Genomic DNA, 16,961 nt, shown 5'->3' with positions numbered 1-16,961 from the left:
ACTTTCTGTGCACCTAATGAGTGCAATGACTTGTTACCCACTTTGGCCACCGCTAAGCGGAAGCCCTAGACGACCCAGAAAGCCTTGCGCTAGCGTCTGGAAACTTTGGTCAAAGTTGTAGGAGCCCCAAACAAAGAGGCGGCGCTGTTTGTGTGTGCGACTCAACGAAATGGGTTACAAAGCATAAAAACCCGGAGCGCGCTCCCTCCTCCGGTTCCTGGTCGATAGCGAGGCCTAATCACCTGGCCTCAATAGGCACAGCGAACGAGCTGTGGGTTTTTTTCTGTTATTTTTCTCGAAAATACTTTCACTCACTTCTGCCCCGGGCTGCCGGCTGGAATGACCGATGCGAGCTTGGGTGGACCCCGGCCAGAGTCAAGTGGTGCCCGTCGGTTGTCAGCCACTGTGGCCACAACACAAGGCGGACTTGGTTGCCAACATCGTTAGCTTGGCCAGTCGCCGTGCCGCGCAGTTGGTCAGTTCCAATCGAAACGGCTTATTGAGCAGACGCGCGCGTTCCCTCCAAGTCACAGCAGACTCAACGCACAGGTCTTCTAATTTAGGAATATCCACGGTCTCTGAATAGCCCAAAAGAACCTATTTTTAAACCACTCGCAAAGCCTTGACTGCTAATGAGAATCAAAATGCGCGCCTGTGGACCCAGTCTAATCAAATATATTTTATTTGCCTTCAATGTGCTCTTTGCGGTGAGTAAAAGAAACAGCAATAGACGTTGGGAGTGGGAAAGCTTAAGAATAGAATATGTCAATTAGTTGAATATTATAAATACATGATTTGATTTTACACCTACTTTATTCTTATATCATTCATAACTATTTTGGTAGTGACTTTTTAGTCTTATCTTAGCTGAAGTCTATGAGTAGCAACAGTTGAGCTAATCCAGTCTGTGAATTTCCAGCTTCTTGATTGCCAACTATGAAGTACATATAAAGCCTATCTATAGCTTCAACTATTTGACCATCCTTTATATATGAATTATAAATATACATACAATTGCTAAGCTCATACACATTCATTCAGTCAGTCATTCATTCATGCTCATAACATAAAAAGTTGATTCTGTTTGAGCTAAAAAAGTTGAAGTTGTTTATTTAAACAAATTATTTCCCAATCCAAGAAACACAAATTCCAAACCAGAATGCTTGAAGCTGCAGTTTAGCCTGAGGCTTGCGGTATATCCCAGTCGGACACTCCCGACAGAGAGCAATGTCTTTGAGCAGCAACTGACTCATAATCTATTAAATACACACTATATATACAGATATGATCATGAAAATAGTAGTATATATATTTATATATATATATAATTTTTTCATGAAGATATATGTGTATATAAAGTATGTATTTAAGATATATATACGTATATATATTCTAAAGTTAATATAACTTTTAGGGCTCAGTGGCACTACTATTCTAATGAACACACCTGTATATCATTAAATTAGAAGATCGACTGAATATAATTTATAATTAATATTCAATAAATAAATATTATATATATATATATATATATGTATGAATATTCATAATAATATATAAAAGCAATATTAAATCTTTTCCATTCATATATAAAAGGACATATAGCGATGATAAATACTGAAAATAAAAATAATAATATTAATATTATAAAAATACTAAAATAATATAATTAGTATATAGTATATTCCACTCAAATTGACATTAATGTAGTTTCAAAACAAAATAAAAAACTAAGTCAAATCTATAACAACCTTTTATTTACATTAATTTCTGTTGATATTGCTCTTATTTGGTCCTTCTATAAAACACTACAAAGTGTTATAAAATTTTGTCATAAAAAACATAAAAAAACTTTAGTTACAGCCCCCATTAAAAATAGATTGAAAGTTCTTAACTGTAACCCTATAGTCTAATAAATAAATAAAAGCCAACAAAAAGTGAAGTCAAAATGTAATCAATTTTTACTTACCCCAATGGCTAGCCTAATTAATTTATAAGATATAATAGATAAAACAGGAAAATGACATTTTTTATTTGTCATGCGGTATAATTGCGTGATTCGGTCTTAATTTATGCACCTGTAATGTAGGTAAAGGACATGCAATTAAATGCTCTTTAAAAAAAGAATCAAGATTAAATTATGTTAATGGATAATTGATTGCGCATGCCGGATAAATTTGGATAAGTGGATAATGCACGTATGGATAAACTGCATTTAAATCGCTGCGCTCAAAAGTAGGCAACACAATTTTCAATGCCACAAGGCAAAGCCCTTTGAACAGCAGCGGGTAAGAGAGGAAGAGAGGCAAAGGCGGGAGCAGAAGAAGAGAAATAGAAATGACGACATGCAAATGCCATTGACTTGGTCAATGTCCATGGCAATGGCTGATGCCTTATCAGGCAATTAGAGTTGCTAATACAAGCACACACAAAGGCACACTTAAGTACGCAGTGAGCAAGTGCGTTGGTTTGATTGTTCGGGTCATTAAACAAATTGTGCTTTGGATTAGCTGTAGGCCGTATAATAGCCGCTCTTTATAGAAAATCGATGGCCAGGGTTTTTCTTTATTTATGCCCAGAACCCATGGAATATGGGCCTTCAGAGCTAATAACAGAATATTATAATGTAAGTTACTGGCAGAGGGGGAATAGAAACTAGAAACTAGCCAGCGCCGATCAAGCTTGTCTCGATGATCGATCATTTTTACGGCTTTCAGTTATTAAAACAGAAATCTGACTTCTTTAGCGCTACAGTTAACAAACTTCACATTTAGTTGTGTGTTAAGCTTAGAAAATTTTGATTTATTTTATATTTTGGCTGCTGAAACTAAATTTTAATAATTTAATACAATTTAAGCTCAGTTGCGCGTAAAGCCAATATGCGAAAGTATTTCCACTTTTTCTCTATATACCACGTATTCAGTAGAATGTATACTACGTACGCTGAAAATTTCATAGAAATCCGTTTAGTAAGCTCGCAGTTAGTAAAGCAAACGTGTGATCAGCGTGGCAATCAGCGCCAAGCTTAGGCTTTTTCTCTATGCAAGCGCACACACACAGACATATATACATGCAAGCATTTCGAAATCTATAAATAGATTCACAATTGGAATGAAATTGTCATCTGTTAGTTTCGTTCTGTTTAACGCATGGCTGTGGCTGTGGTTGAGCGCGTCGAGCAAGACTTGACTTGAGTTGAGCAGGGAGACTCGGGTTCGAATCTTGGCGGGGAAGAAACTATTTCTCTAAGTAGAAGTTTGATTTTTTTTTTTTTTTTTTTTTTTTCGTTTTTATTTCTTTATTTTGTTGCAGCTTATTGTCTTAGACTCTATAGCGCATTTAGCTCTAAACCTTAACTAATGGGAGGGCAGATATGCCAATTATTCTGCACTTGTAGCTACTATCTTAATTAGTTCTAATATTGTCTAGAGGATGCAATCTCTTCAGTCTTCGCCTATTGTTGTTTATAGCCAGGTTGCTTGCGAGATGGTTAGGATGCGCTGCAAGTCTGTCCGCGTATCTTGAACTGTGTCGCCCAATGAGTTCAGCAACTGTGGGAATTGCTAAATCCCTATGTAAGACTGAGTTTCTTACAAACCAGCTGGCTCCAGTCCATCTGCGTAGTGCTTTATTCTGCAGGGTCTGAATTTTGTTCCTTGTAGTCTTCGCCGAGGAGCCCCATAGAGAGATACCATATACGAAGGTTGGGACAACTATTGCCTTGTAGATGGCGGCCTTGCTGCTGTAAGACAACTTGCTTGAAGCTCTCAGCATCCAGTCGAGGGTTTTTAGCTTGCTTTTGCATTTTGAGGTTACTTGACTTATGTGCGCTTTAAAAGTCAGCCTTCTGTCAAGAGTGATACCAAGGTACTTTACTTTTGAGGCTTTGGGAATAGTGGGCCCCAATGCAACGCTTGGGCAATCTCCTCTTCTAGTGGCGAAGGTAGTATGTACAGACTTTTGTGCATTAATGGTGATACACCACCGTTTTGCCCAGCGTCCGAAAGAGTCCAGATATTTTTGTAGTGAGTCTGAAGCTTCTTGCGCAGATACGTGACGTGATAAGATGGCGGTGTCATCTGCATAGGTCGCTATGAGTACTGCATCTGTACTTCCTATATTTGGCTCGGGAGTTGGCATATCTCCTGTGAATAAAGTATAAAGTGTTGGGCCTAGAACACTACCCTGTGGTACTCCAGCCATAATTGGTCTAGTCAAGGATACTGTTTGCCCCCTTGACACTTGGAAGGTTCTTCCAATAAGGTATGAGGATAGCAACGCGAAAAATGGGGCTGGAAGGGTGGTCCTCACTTTCTGCAGCAGTCCCAGGTGCCAAACTCGATCAAACGCCTGTTTGATGTCTAAAAAGACGGCAGAGCAGTACATCTTTTCTTCAAAGGCTCCAAGGATATGGTGCACAACTCTGTGAACCTGTTCCGGTGTTCCATGCTGTCTCCTGAAGCCAAACTGATGGTTTGGAATGGCCTCCTGGCGTCCCAGATGTGTCAGTACTCGTTCCAGAAATATTCTTTCGAATATTTTGGAGAGTACTGGCAACAGGCTAATTGGTCTGTACGACTCAATTTCTCCCACGGGTTTGCCAGGCTTAGGAATCATCACAATCACGGCGCGCTTCCAGCAGGCTGGAAAGTGCCGGATGCGGAGCATGGCGTTGTACACCATAGTTATGTAGTCTATGGTGGAGTCAGGCAGTGCTCTAAGGACTCTGCCGTTTATTAGATCATATCCAGGGGATTTTTTTGCCTTCACTCTTCTGATGTGTTCAAGAACCTCTTCTTTTGTACATCCAGTTATCTGGTCTTCAGCTGGGAGGGGCGAGAGAACGATGTCTTCTGTTGCTTCGATTTCTGAGGCCTCTGCGGTAATCACCGGCGTGAATTGGTCTTGAAGGTGGTTTGCAAAAGCCTCAGCTTGAGCTTCGTCTCCAATGTGCCAGGAACCAGAAATGCTCCGAATGGGATGACGTCGTATTGGCTGCCGTTTGAGCTTTCTTGTAAATTTCCATAATTGAAACTCTGCGTCAGTGGGCGATTCAGCTCGTACCAGCGCATCGCTGATACACCTCTTTTGAAGCAGGGCGAGAGCAGCTTTAAGATGCCTCGTGGCTTCGTTGTACATGGATTTGGCATCAGGCGTGCGTAATCTTAACCAGCGTCTCCTGGCCCATCTTTTGTGTATTAGTAGGTGTTGGGCCTCCAAGGTGAGGGGGATGTTGTACGGAGACTGTTGTCTTGTTTGGCAAGATGGTGGGGCGGCTTGGTGCGCAGCTTTGACTATTTCTTCCTGCAGTTTGTTTGCTGCGTAGTCCACGTCTTCAGGAGTGTTAAGTTCCATTTCTATGTGCAAAGAGTAATGGAGCTCGCGCCTAAAGACTCCTAAATCTGATCCTGCTGGCAGTAGTTGTTTCCTAATGGGCAAGGGCTGTGGCTGCGCGTGGATTGTGACTATTAGTGGCAGGTGGTCAGAGGATAGGTCCAAGGATTCTTCAATGGTCAATTGCCGGTCACAGATGCCTTTGTAGACAGCGAAGTCGATTGCCGAGGGCCTGTGTCCATTAATTGGGTAACGGGTGGGGGCTCCAGTCGCCAATATGCTGAATTGTAAGTTTTGAATCGCCTCAAATATGACTTCTCCGCGACGATTCGCACTATTGCTTCCCCAAAATGGGTGCCATCCATTCCAGTCGCCGCCGATGAGGGTCTTATTCAACCTTTGGCCTAGAACCTGTTCCATGTGATGATCACACAGACCAGTGTTTGGCGGAAGATAAATTGACGCAACTTCGATCGCTCCAATAGACGTAGGCAGGGTGATGGCTGAGACCTGCATTGTTGCGTTGCAAATTGGCAGTAAAGGTGTATGCGGTATTGTTGCTCGTATGAGGATTGAGGATCCACCAAAGCAGTTTGCTCCTTCACCATGAGCCTGATAGTGTTCGTATCCGAAAATTTGTGTAGTGGGGCACTCATGAGTTTCTGTTATTAACATTATATCTATGTTTTCTTGTGAGAGAAACGCAGCCAGTTCCTGAGTCTTGTTTCTCAGGCCATTGGCGTTCCAGATACCCACACGTAAAGCCATTATTTGTAGGCAAGCTTGGTTATGATGGCCATTAAACTGTTTAGCATGGTTGCTTGTTGGGATTGTACTTCTCGCATCGCTTTGAGCTCGGCATTAATTGCGTCAAACTGACGTTGTTGTTGCTGAAGCATTTCAGTGAACAAAGTGTCACTTGTGGTATTCTTATTTGACGGTCCACCTCTAGCGGCCTGTGCGTAAGAAACACCACTAATAGGCGTTGCAAAGCTCGTGGCTTGGGTAATGCTCCGGGGCCTTGTAATTTCGGAAGCAGTACTCGGACCCGTAGACGGTGTTTGTGTGGGACTCCTTTTTTGTGCTGGGGATTGCAATTTGCGCAACCGCTTGTATACTTGGCAGCCCTTATAGTTGGCTGGGTGCTGTAACTCACAGTGCACACAAGTTGGTGCCTGGTCCTTTTCGCGGGTGCAGTCTTTGGATGCGTGTTTCCCGGCGCAACGCACACATCTGGGAGCTTTGTGGCAGTAGCGTTGTGTGTGTCCAAATTCTTGACAGCGATGGCATTGTGTCAGGTCGTTGTATCTTCTTGGCAGTTCCACTGTGCAGCGTTGCCTGCAGACAACTCGAATGTCCAAAATTTCTTTGTTGTTGGGGGCCTGAGCCACGTCAACAAAAAATATATTTAGCGGTGTTTTGTCCATACGGCTCAGTGGGTTGTGCACATTTGTAATTGTGTGGCCTTTGGTTTCCAATTCCTTTTTAATTAGTGTTGTATCAGTGCTGGAGTGAAGCCCTTTGAACACGACTCTATATGGTTTGTCCTCCTTAAGCTGGTAGCAGTGGAACTCCAATTCCAGCTTAGTAAAGTGGTCTATAACTCTGCGATAGTCCTCACTGCATTGGGTTAATACACCTATGTTATTCTTCTTTGGCTTAATTACGTATGATTTAGCATCAATTACTTTATCTATTATCTGTTGAAGTAGGGCCACAGACTTGATGTTTGGACACCATATGGGGGGCGGACGAGGTTTCGGAGTAGTTTGCTGGTCGGTCAATACTGGGGCTTCTGGAGCTACAGGTGATTCGCTGTAGTCTTCATCTTCTTCTACGAGCAGTGAAAATCGATTTTCTGATATTAATGCTGCATTGCTGGTGCTTGGTTCGTCGAAGATGAGCCTTTTCTTGATGGTTTTTGGTGAATTTGGCTGTTTACGTTTCGTGTTTTTGTTGTTAGTGATGCCTTGCACGGAGGCGATATCTATTTTTGAGTTTATTGGCATGATGGAGGCTTGCCTATTTGCCATCACAACGTTAAGCTGGGCTTGCATTTCTGCATTTACCTTTACAGCTGTAGCGAGGTTATTGACATTAGATGTCATCGCGGATTGTGCTTTTGAGTGCAGGCGCACTCGCGCCAAGCGACGAAATTTCGTAAATTGCAATTAAAGCAATTGAGTTACGCGGAAGCAAGCGATAAGAAAACGCTGCGTGTGCGGTTTTTGTTGCTGTTGCGTTGAAGAATGCACCGCAAAGTTCTATTTTTAGAACTCTGCAGCAGTAGAGCTTAAGCGAAGGCTGTTCGAATTCACGTCTTTACAGGTCGAACGACTGATCGCGATTGAGAAGTTTGATTTTAATTGTTACATTTAATGATGAGTGAGTGAAGACAAAAGAGAGCTCTCTCTTGCGTGTGTTGTGTGTTTTTTCTGTCTGTTTAGTCTGGCTGGCAAGAGGATACCCTTAATTTTGATGAGCGGGGGGAGTTTATTTAATATGAAAGAGGAGAGAGTTTATTTAATATGATTAGGATTTGTGTGAAACAAGAAATGTGTGGAAATGTGGAATGCGCGTTTGTTTATTGAGAAAAAATATAAACTTGTACTACGTTTTTAAAGAGGGGGTGGTGTATGCAAATGAGAATATGAATATTTTCTTCACTCACATCATGAGCGGCAATTAGAAGGATAAAAAAATGTATGGACATGACTATGACTAGACATGTCAAATGCAGCTCTCATTGTCGTTCTGGTCAAAAATATAATATTATAAATTATTCTATTATATAGTTTATATAATATTATAAATTATTTTATTATATAGTTTATAGAGTCAGCCACACCGCCTTCCTCCTGCATGAGTAGATTACAATGAAATACCAATATATATGCCCTGAGTTCCCATTTTCAATGGGATGGTTTCTGTGGATATATGAATCTGCTCAGGGCTGGTCAGGGTATCTGCTAGTCGTGCACTCCTTCACCAAATCAATTTTTTGTTTAACCATTATTTCCTTGTGTCTTGCAGCTTTCGGGCTTGGGCATTCTGGTGGCCGGCGCCATCGTTCTGGCCGATGTCAATGAGTTCAATCACTTCGTGGAGGGACGCGTGATGGCTCCTCCCATCGTGCTGATCGTGACAGGGCTGATCATATTTCTGATTGCCTCGCTGGGCTGCTTTGGCGCCATCAAGGAGTCGCCCACGCTGCTGCTAACGGTGCGTCGATAGACACAACCCCCTGCCCACAGCCAATTGATTAACTAATTAACTAATCCTGTTCCGTAGTATGCCGTGCTGCTGGCCATCATCTTCATCATTGAGCTGGCCGTGGGCATTGCGGCGAGCGTGTTCAAGAAGGACCTGGAGGGCATGCTGAAGAACTCGCTGCAGGAGTCCATCAAGCGCTCCAACCACGAGGACACCATCGCCTGGGACAATGTGCAGCGCAAGCTGATGTGCTGCGGCGTCGACACGCCCGCCGACTGGCGTGCCCTGAGCCTGAACAAGACCCTGCCGGCCAGCTGCTGCCAGCCGCAGTTCATCGACGCCGCCGTGGGACACTGCACCGAGTCGCCGGCCCTGGGCAAGGACAAGTACTACCAGGAGGGCTGCGTCGGCAAGCTGAAGGAGCGCATCGACAAGAATGCGGTCATCCTGATTGGCGTCGGCATTGGCATCGCCTTCATACAAATCCTGGGCATCGTGCTCGCCTGCTACCTGGCGACTGTCATACGGCACACGCGCCAATCGAACTAAGCGTCCACGCAGATCTAGCTAAACTCAATGTTATTATATATTATATACTAAACTCATGTCTGTCCGCTTTAATATATATCTATCTCTCTCTCTCTCTATATATATATATATATATATATATGTATAGCTCTATCCTGTGCACTAGCTAAAGGAAATCGAATTCCAAACTCTTTTCAAAACTGCCGAAACTTTCTAAAACAGTCCAGGAGTTAAGCGAGGGTTGCTCAGTAAGAAATTTAACTCTTTTCTTGAATATAAAAATTTTAAATATTGCAGCAGCTTCAACTCAAGTCTCAGCGCATCTATAACTTTTGACTAAGTTCATATAGATTACATATAGCCTCTTACTGTAATCCACAACATACTGAGCACACCTCGCACTCCAAAAAACGCAACAAATCATAAGAGTAAATGAAAGATCTATAAGCTTTTTCTCAGACTTCTCTCTTGTGCAGCTCAGTCAAGCCATGTCGAACCTTCCAGCGAGGGTCGCTCTGTAGTTATATGGCTAAAGAAATTGATGTCAAAAAAAAAACATTAGAAACTTGAAGTTGAGCTGGCTTTAGCTCAATTCTTTTTATAATTTTTTTCTTTATATTTTTTTTATATTTTTATTTTATTATTATTATACTATATTATTTTATTTATATTTTATTTTCTTTTCAAATTCAGCTGCGAAACTCACTGAGCGAACCTCGTACTTATAAAAACGCAACAAGTCATTAAAATTTAATAGATTTCTGAGTACTTCAGCAAGTTTCCTAGTCAACTAAGCTACGTGCTACGTGCTACGTGCTACGTGCTACGCCGCCCCTTCAAAGCTCTGCTTTACAGGGTAAACGCGCGGTCGTCCTAGTTTTAGCATTTGCTTTCTATGCATACGAGTTTTTATCAAATAAATCAATTTGCTCTTTGGAACTGGGTTCGGTCTCTACAATTTATTGCTCTCAGCTACAGATACAAACTACGAAAGGCTGCCACAGCTGGGTGCATTGCGGTTCAACGAGTGCGCGCTACTCCTACTGCTACTGCTACTGCTACTGCTACTGCTTGAAGATGCCTGCCCCGAGGCGGGGCAATCGAATTGGATTTCTCTGTTCAAGAGGCAAATGCATAGCTTGGTCCTCTAGCTGGGCTCAGTCCCGCTGCAGCAGAGACTCGGAGAGCCGCTCGATGGCGGTGGCTGGCGGCTTCTTGTGGTCCTTGTCGGCTGCCGCTGCTGCCGCCTGCGCCTCGGCGTCGGCCGCCTCCTGTGCCTTGGCCTCCTCGTGCTCGCGCTGCTTCTGAAAGTGCCGAAACTCCGTCGGCGTCAGCATGCCACGCAGCACGGTGTCGTAGCTAACACTGACGCCCTTGGCGCACATCTTCTGGTGCAGCTTCCAGCACTCTCGCTCCTTGATGCTGCACACGTACAAGGGGAAATTGTATTCCGGCTGCTGCTGCTGCTGCTGCTGCACATTGCAGTTGGCCGCATTGTTCTCCTTCTTGGCCTCCTCCGAGGGCGCGCCAGCTGAGTCGGCCAGCTCCTGCTGCCTGGACTCCATCGGACTGCCCGACTCGCTGAGGAATATGGAGACGGGCGGTGCTGTCGGCGGCCGATTGGCCCGAATGCGCGCAGCCAGCGGCGCTATCGAGCCGCGCCTGATCATGTGCGAGTACTCCTTGGAGGCCAGTTGAAACGTGGGCGGATAGCTGTCTTGAAACGAGACTGCAAAACGAGTTAGTACAGCGGCCCAAGGCTAACTTAGCTATATACACTATATAAAATGGCAAGGCTCAAACTCAGCTGTTTTAGACAACTTTATATACTTGACTTTTTATACTCTTTATTAAGTTTTACATCTACTGAAACTTGGCGCCCTTTGAGCTAAGCGCTCCTGTGATCTAATACAAGCTCTGACTTCAAGAGCTGCCCAACTGTCTCTTGCCTAAATTAACTAACTCAGCATTGAGAAAAGCCATTGAATGCGAGCTTTTAATAAATGTTCTCAGCTTTATACCCTATATACTACATAAATATGTAAGCTTCAATACCCTTTTGAATACCCAAGTAACTTTATGTTTCGATAAACTCAGCTATGCCTGATGATAGGAAATGGTCGAGTCCTTAATTATTGGTTATATAATTGGTTAAATAATTAATTGGTTATATAATCTAATATGTATCTGTCTACTTCAAAATATACACAGGTCTGTATACAAAATTATAAAAAAATCAAAGCAATATGGCTTAAGAATAAAGCAATCCTATGTTATTTAAATATAACATAAATATATGGCAAAATCCTTGTAACTCACACAAAATAATATTAAAAATTCGCTTCTCCAAAGAAAAACCAATTTTGTAGAAGATCTACATGGTATACTACTAATTCAAGATCATATGTATATATCAAATAAATATATATATATATCTAACTCAATAGTTTTTCCTTGCTAAAAATGCTTTCAAAATCTAAACAGATTTATAATGATAATTCTATTAAAATAGTGATCAAATAGATCATTCAAGCATCTAAAGTTCAACTCAATAGACTCCCAATTAGCAAACGAATATTTTTAACATATGACTTGTCTTATTGGATTTTATTACAATTTTCTATAGGGCTAGTAATTGTGAATCAAATATATAAATTCACTTCGGTGAGTTTTGTGTGCACTGATGATTCAGCTTCAAGTTTTATTATCTCAGCTAAGTCAAAGACAGATCGAGCCACTCACTGAACAAATTAAATATTTAAAAATAAATATTCGCGTTTTCATACATTTTCATGCATTCAGAAACATCAAATTCACGTTCTATAAAGTTCAATATAGTTGAAATTCATTTTTGTGTCGCAAAAAGACATTTTCATCTAAGTAGATAAAAAACAAGTGCGCAGCTAAAATGTGATCAAGGCGATTTCAAATCGAAGCAAATATTTATAAAGCAATAACTTATTGGAAAATTATATAAACATATATTATATAAACATATTCATGCGGCAGCCTCTGAAGTGCGAGCAGAGATGAAACAGAACTGAGAGCAGAGAGTGAAGCTGTGAGAGCTAAGAGATTGTTGAAATTGTGAATCTAAAACTAAATCTAATTTTCAAATAAATCAAAAAGCAACCAAATATGTTTAAATTTGAAATTATTAAACTAATCTAATAAATAAAACTAAATCTAAATCTAAACAAAATCTAAAAAAAAATCAACCAAATTTGTTTGAATTTCAAATTATGAAACTAAACTAACTAACTAAAACTAAATCTATATCTAAACTAAATCTAAAAAAAATTAAATTAGAAATATGATAATGACAAATATGTTAATGACAATCTAAATGGACTCAAAAAGCAATATCTTATGAGACTTGTAGCAGCTTATCCTGTCTATCTAACTGAATCAAACATTTCTGCTCTTCTTTTCCAACTGGAATTCAGTCAGCTGCAGCTCCGCTAACTCTAGAGCTTCACAATCTAATCAAATCCTCTTTAGCTACACATTATTATGCTATATATAACTTAGATTATCATATGTATACATGTTTCATATAAAACTCAACTCTAGCTACACATGCAACTGCACGCTTCCAACTATTCAAATGAAATTCTCACTGAATCCAATTGGATTTACATGCAATAATCTTATTGGACTTACCCGATTTGCCCGTTTTGCGCAGCAGCGGCGCACGGCGCAGTGGGCTGCGCTGCGCTGTCGCCGTCGTCAGTTTCTCGCCGCCTGTGGGCGTGGCAGAGTTCTCCTCACGCTCCGAGTCGCTGCCCTCGGAGCTGAGCAGCGAGACGAGCGTAATGACATCGGGCGCGATGACGCTGCGCGCGCGGCTCAGCGACTTCTTCTGGCTCGAGCCGCTGGCATCGGAGCTAAGCAGCGAGCTGCCATCCGGTGGCACGGCCCCTGCCACCGAGGAGGTGGCACGCGAGAAGATCTTGCGGCGGCGCAGCTTCTGCTGCTGCTGGCTGCGTTTGCTGGCTGCGGCTATGACGCCTTTGCTGCTCTCATCCAGACGCACCGGAGCGGACATGGCACGCACCAAGGGCGGACGCCGTTGCACGGTCAGCGCCGAGCTGACGTTCTCCTCAGGCTTGGCAGCTGATGTGGCTGCTGCAGCTGCTGCTGCTGCTGTTGTCGTTGTCGTTTGCTGCTTGGGCAACTCGCTGCACTCCGTGGCGCTGTCGATGTCGCTGTGCAGCGTCTCCTGCTCGTTGGTGGCGCGTATGGTCTGAGCCAACACAATATTCAGATTGATACGATTCTTGTCCGCCTTGGCGCTGTGGATGCAAAAGTGTTACAGCTTGATTGCTTGATTGACTGATTGACTGATTGACTGACTGACCGAGTGACCTACTGACTGCGGCGTCAGCTAAATTTAAATCAAATTATTTTGCATTAGTTTGCAATTTATGCAGAAGCCAGCTGCACACATGCAACATGCAGCGCATGGCAGCATGCCCCAAAATAGAAATTAATTCGTGCAAATGCGCGGGTGGCCACGCCCCCGCCCTCCAGCGATCTCTGTGTATTTGTCTATTTGGAAAATGAAACCATGTCAATTACATTTACAATTGGCGCCCAAAAATAAAAGTGTTTACGGCAGCTCCTGCAACGCACGGAGTTCACTGAACCAGTTCCAGTTACAGTTGCAGTTGCAGTTGCAGTTGCAGCTCTGCCTGCACCTTACGCTATCTAGTCACGCCCGCGCTCTGTGCCTTGTGATCGACTTAACTGTGTCGCAGCGTGGCGCTTGAGTGACATGAGCTCCACTGGGCAGAGCAGGGGCAGCTGCTGGGTTGCCTCCGCCTAATCCTAGGCACACAAACTTTGACGTCGGTGTCAAGCGTGCAAATTGCGCCAAGTATTGAAAGTGTCATTTGGGCATATTACGAAGAGAGGCGGGCACTGGGCGGAGTAAGTGGAGCTGGGCGGGGGCGGTAAAAGCTCATTTGATACGCACATAAATTGATATGCATAAATGCTAATCGGCTCTACGCATGTGAAGTTGCGAACATGCCAAGGTCAAGCCAAATATTGACATTTCTTGTGTGTGTGTGTGTGTGTGTGTGTGTGTGTGTGTGTGTGTGTGTGTGTCTGTCTGTGTGTGTGTGTGTTTATGTGTTTATGTAATCAAAACATAGCTTTAACGGTTCATCGTTCAGAGTCGGCTACACTTTATTCTGCCTAACAGCCAGTAAAAGTGTTTTAGTGGGGAGTGCGCGACTAGCAGCTACCCGGAATCCTACGCTTCCTTTATACACGCTTCACAATTAATACAAGCACACACACACAGCAATTGCTGCGACTCAGCTCGTCATTCCCATCAGGAATAATGTCGACCACGCCTCCTTCTGCCTATTACTTACAATATGCCCTGATTTCCCATTTGCAATGCGTACAGTGCACAAATATTTATTCATTTACATTAAATATCCAATTATGATTCTGAACCTTACCCAATCAATCCCCAAAAAACAAAACGAAAGATATAATTTGCATCATATTTCCGAATTTTAATTTATGGAGCGAAAAACTATCTAAAATTTGATTGGTTTCTCACACTACACACAGGTCTATAGTTTTTTTAGGAATTATTTTATATATTTTAAATAATTTGACAGGCAACTAAGAGAGGAGAGAGGAGAGAGAGGAGAGAGGAGAGAGGAGAGAGGCAACAAGAAATGAGAAAAAACGTTTAATTGCTTTAACCTTTGTATCTTTGTAGCCTTGTACAGTTGTACCTTTCTGCTTTTGTACATTTGTAACTTAGTACCGTTGTACCTTTGTAAATTTGAACCTTTGTACCTTTGTGCCTTTGTAGCTTTGTGCTGTTATACCTTTGTACCTTTGTGCTGTTGTACCTTTGTACCTTTGCACCTTTGTGCTGTTGTACTTTTGTAACTTGGCACCTTTGTGCTGTTGTACCTTTGTGCTATTGTACCTTTGTACCTTTGTGCTGTTGTACCTTTGTACCTTTGTGCTGTTGTACCTTTGTAGCTTTGTGCTGTTGTACCTTTGGGCTGTTGTACCTATGTCATTTTGTACCTTTGTGCTGTTGTACCTATGTCATTTTGTACCTTTGTGCTGTTGTACCTATGTCATTTTGTACCTTTGTGCTGTTGTACCTATGTGATTTTGTACCTTTGTGCTGTTGTACCTATGTGATTTTGTACCTTTCTGCTGTTGTACCTTTATACTTTTGTACCTTAGTACATTTGTACTTTTACCCTTGTACCTTAGTACAGTTGTACCTTTATGCTTTTGTACCTTTGTGATTTTGTACCTTAGTACAGTTGTACCTTTGTGCTTTTGTACCTTTGTGTCTTTGTACCTTTGTACCTTTAATAGCACAGCCACACAGAATTTCCTAACCAATTATCAGACTATACTTTTCCGAAGGTTTCTGACGCAATCAAACTGAAACTGAAGCCTGAAAAATTCTATTGCTTCAGAGTCTTGTTACACCGATATATTTATATAAATAATTCATATAAATTCCATACATATCTATACACATCTGTTGCCTCGATCGACCTAGCTCATACATCAATCAATCAATCATTCAATCACTCAGCGAAACTTGGCCCTGATCGCAACATACTTTGTGACAGTTAATGCATCAGAAATGTTTCTATAGTTGCTCAGTCTCCTCATACATTTTATATAGTCCACAAGTAACACTTAATCAGATAACTTCACCAGATCTGAGCTATATTCCATATTAGTTATATAGCCAGAGATATTTGCCAATATCGCCTTCTGCTTTCACTTACGTGTCTGTCGCTGCTTGAGCTTCCTGCTGCTGCTGCTGCTGTGGCAGTGGCTGCTTCTGCGAGGAGGAGGAGGCTGTGGCTGCCCAGACCATGAGGCCAGTTTTGTCGCGCAGTCGAGCGCTCAGCTCTGCCGGCGTGGGCCCTAGCCGAGCCGCGGACTCGTCAATGGCCAGCGAGCTCTGGCGGCTGGGCGCGTACAGCTTCTGGCGTATGTTCTCTATGGAGCGGCCAACGGAGAGTCCGCGCGACAAGTAGCCACGCTGCTGAGCCGAATATCTGCCCACGCTGCTGTGGGCGTGGCCGTGGCTGGGCGGTTCGATGAGCGAGTGCTGCTTGCGCACGGGCAAGGCAGCCGTAGACGTTGACCCAGTCGCCGTTGTCGTCTGATAGCGACGGCGGCTAGCCACAGACAAGGACATGGCGAGGCAAGTTGCTATTCAGATTCGGATTCGGATTCGGATTCGGATTCGAATGCGGCTGCGGCTGCGGTGTTGGGTGTCGCCAGGTGCCCGTTTGATTAGCGACTAAAATTGGCAATTGCCGTTCGAACGGTTCCGAGCTGAGAATCAATTCGCATCGAATGCAAATCAATTACGCTGCCATTAGGCCCAGAAGGCAATAACTTTGTCAACAAAAGCGCCCAAAAAGCGGCTGCAGTCACGGCACGAACGGGCTGCCACTTGAGTTGAGTTGACGTAAACTTTCACTTGGAGCTAATTTGCTATGGCTATGGCCAGGTGGGAGCGCGTGAGAGTGGGAGTCTGCCAGCAGCAGCTACTCCTGCTGCTCATGCCTCCGCGTCCGCGTTGTTTGCCTGCCGCGCGCTAACTGCGTTTTGTGAATGAAGCCGCTTTGTTATGTTGCCAACAAACAAGCAAACAAGCCAGCAAACAACATAGCAGCGGGAGCGTTGCCAATGCCCACCACACGCCACCCAACCACCCAACCACCCAACAGCCAGCACCCGCACCACCCACTCCACTCGTGCTTGGAGCGGCGCCATCGCCGCTGCAGCAGTGCTCGGCTTGACTCCGGCAGAACTGTTTGTCCCATTTCCGCCGGCTCGCACACGTGCAGCGAGGGTTGCTCAACAAG

The 16,961-nt window shown here is 43.3% G+C and overlaps 2 protein-coding genes across 4 annotated transcripts; one reads left to right on the top strand and one right to left on the bottom strand.

Annotated features, from left to right (window-relative positions):
- Window positions 1-370: 370 nt before the first annotated feature.
- On the top strand, window positions 371-9,096 carry LOC111605421 (23 kDa integral membrane protein). The gene is made up of 3 exons (XM_023323933.2): window positions 371-707; window positions 8,368-8,556; window positions 8,626-9,096. Exons 1-3 carry the CDS (start codon window positions 633-635, stop codon window positions 9,094-9,096), a joined length of 735 nt encoding a protein of 244 aa, XP_023179701.1. The 5' UTR covers window positions 371-632.
- An 856-nt stretch (window positions 9,097-9,952) lies between these two features.
- On the bottom strand, window positions 9,953-16,285 carry LOC111605412. Of its 3 annotated transcripts, XM_030226171.1 has the most exons (6): window positions 15,881-16,285; window positions 15,107-15,122; window positions 14,268-14,277; window positions 13,258-13,370; window positions 12,739-13,218; window positions 9,953-10,804 (listed from the first exon to the last, which is right to left on the bottom strand). In XM_030226171.1, the coding sequence occupies exons 1-6, from the start codon at window positions 16,283-16,285 to the stop codon at window positions 10,233-10,235; spliced, it is 1,596 nt and encodes a 531-aa protein (XP_030082031.1). In that variant the 3' UTR covers window positions 9,953-10,232. The 3 variants fall into 3 exon arrangements, 2 of the variants coding, with proteins under 2 accessions (XP_030082031.1, XP_023179684.2); XM_023323916.2 differs by lacking the exons at window positions 13,258-13,370; window positions 14,268-14,277; window positions 15,107-15,122; window positions 15,881-16,285 and having other exon boundaries at window positions 9,963-10,792; window positions 12,739-13,201; XR_002751800.2 differs by lacking the exons at window positions 9,953-10,804; window positions 12,739-13,218; window positions 14,268-14,277; window positions 15,107-15,122; window positions 15,881-16,285 and adding an exon at window positions 14,550-14,659 and having other exon boundaries at window positions 13,293-13,370.
- Between the last annotated feature and the right edge of the window lie 676 nt (window positions 16,286-16,961).

This window comes from Drosophila hydei, unplaced genomic scaffold (genome assembly GCF_003285905.1).
Source record: "Drosophila hydei strain 15085-1641.00,03,60 unplaced genomic scaffold, DhydRS2 tig00000060-arrow-pilon, whole genome shotgun sequence".
In the NCBI taxonomy this organism is placed as follows: Eukaryota; Metazoa; Arthropoda; class Insecta; order Diptera; family Drosophilidae; genus Drosophila; species Drosophila hydei.
Note: the sequence above shows the minus strand (reverse complement) of the source record. Positions and strands in the feature narration are given on the sequence as shown.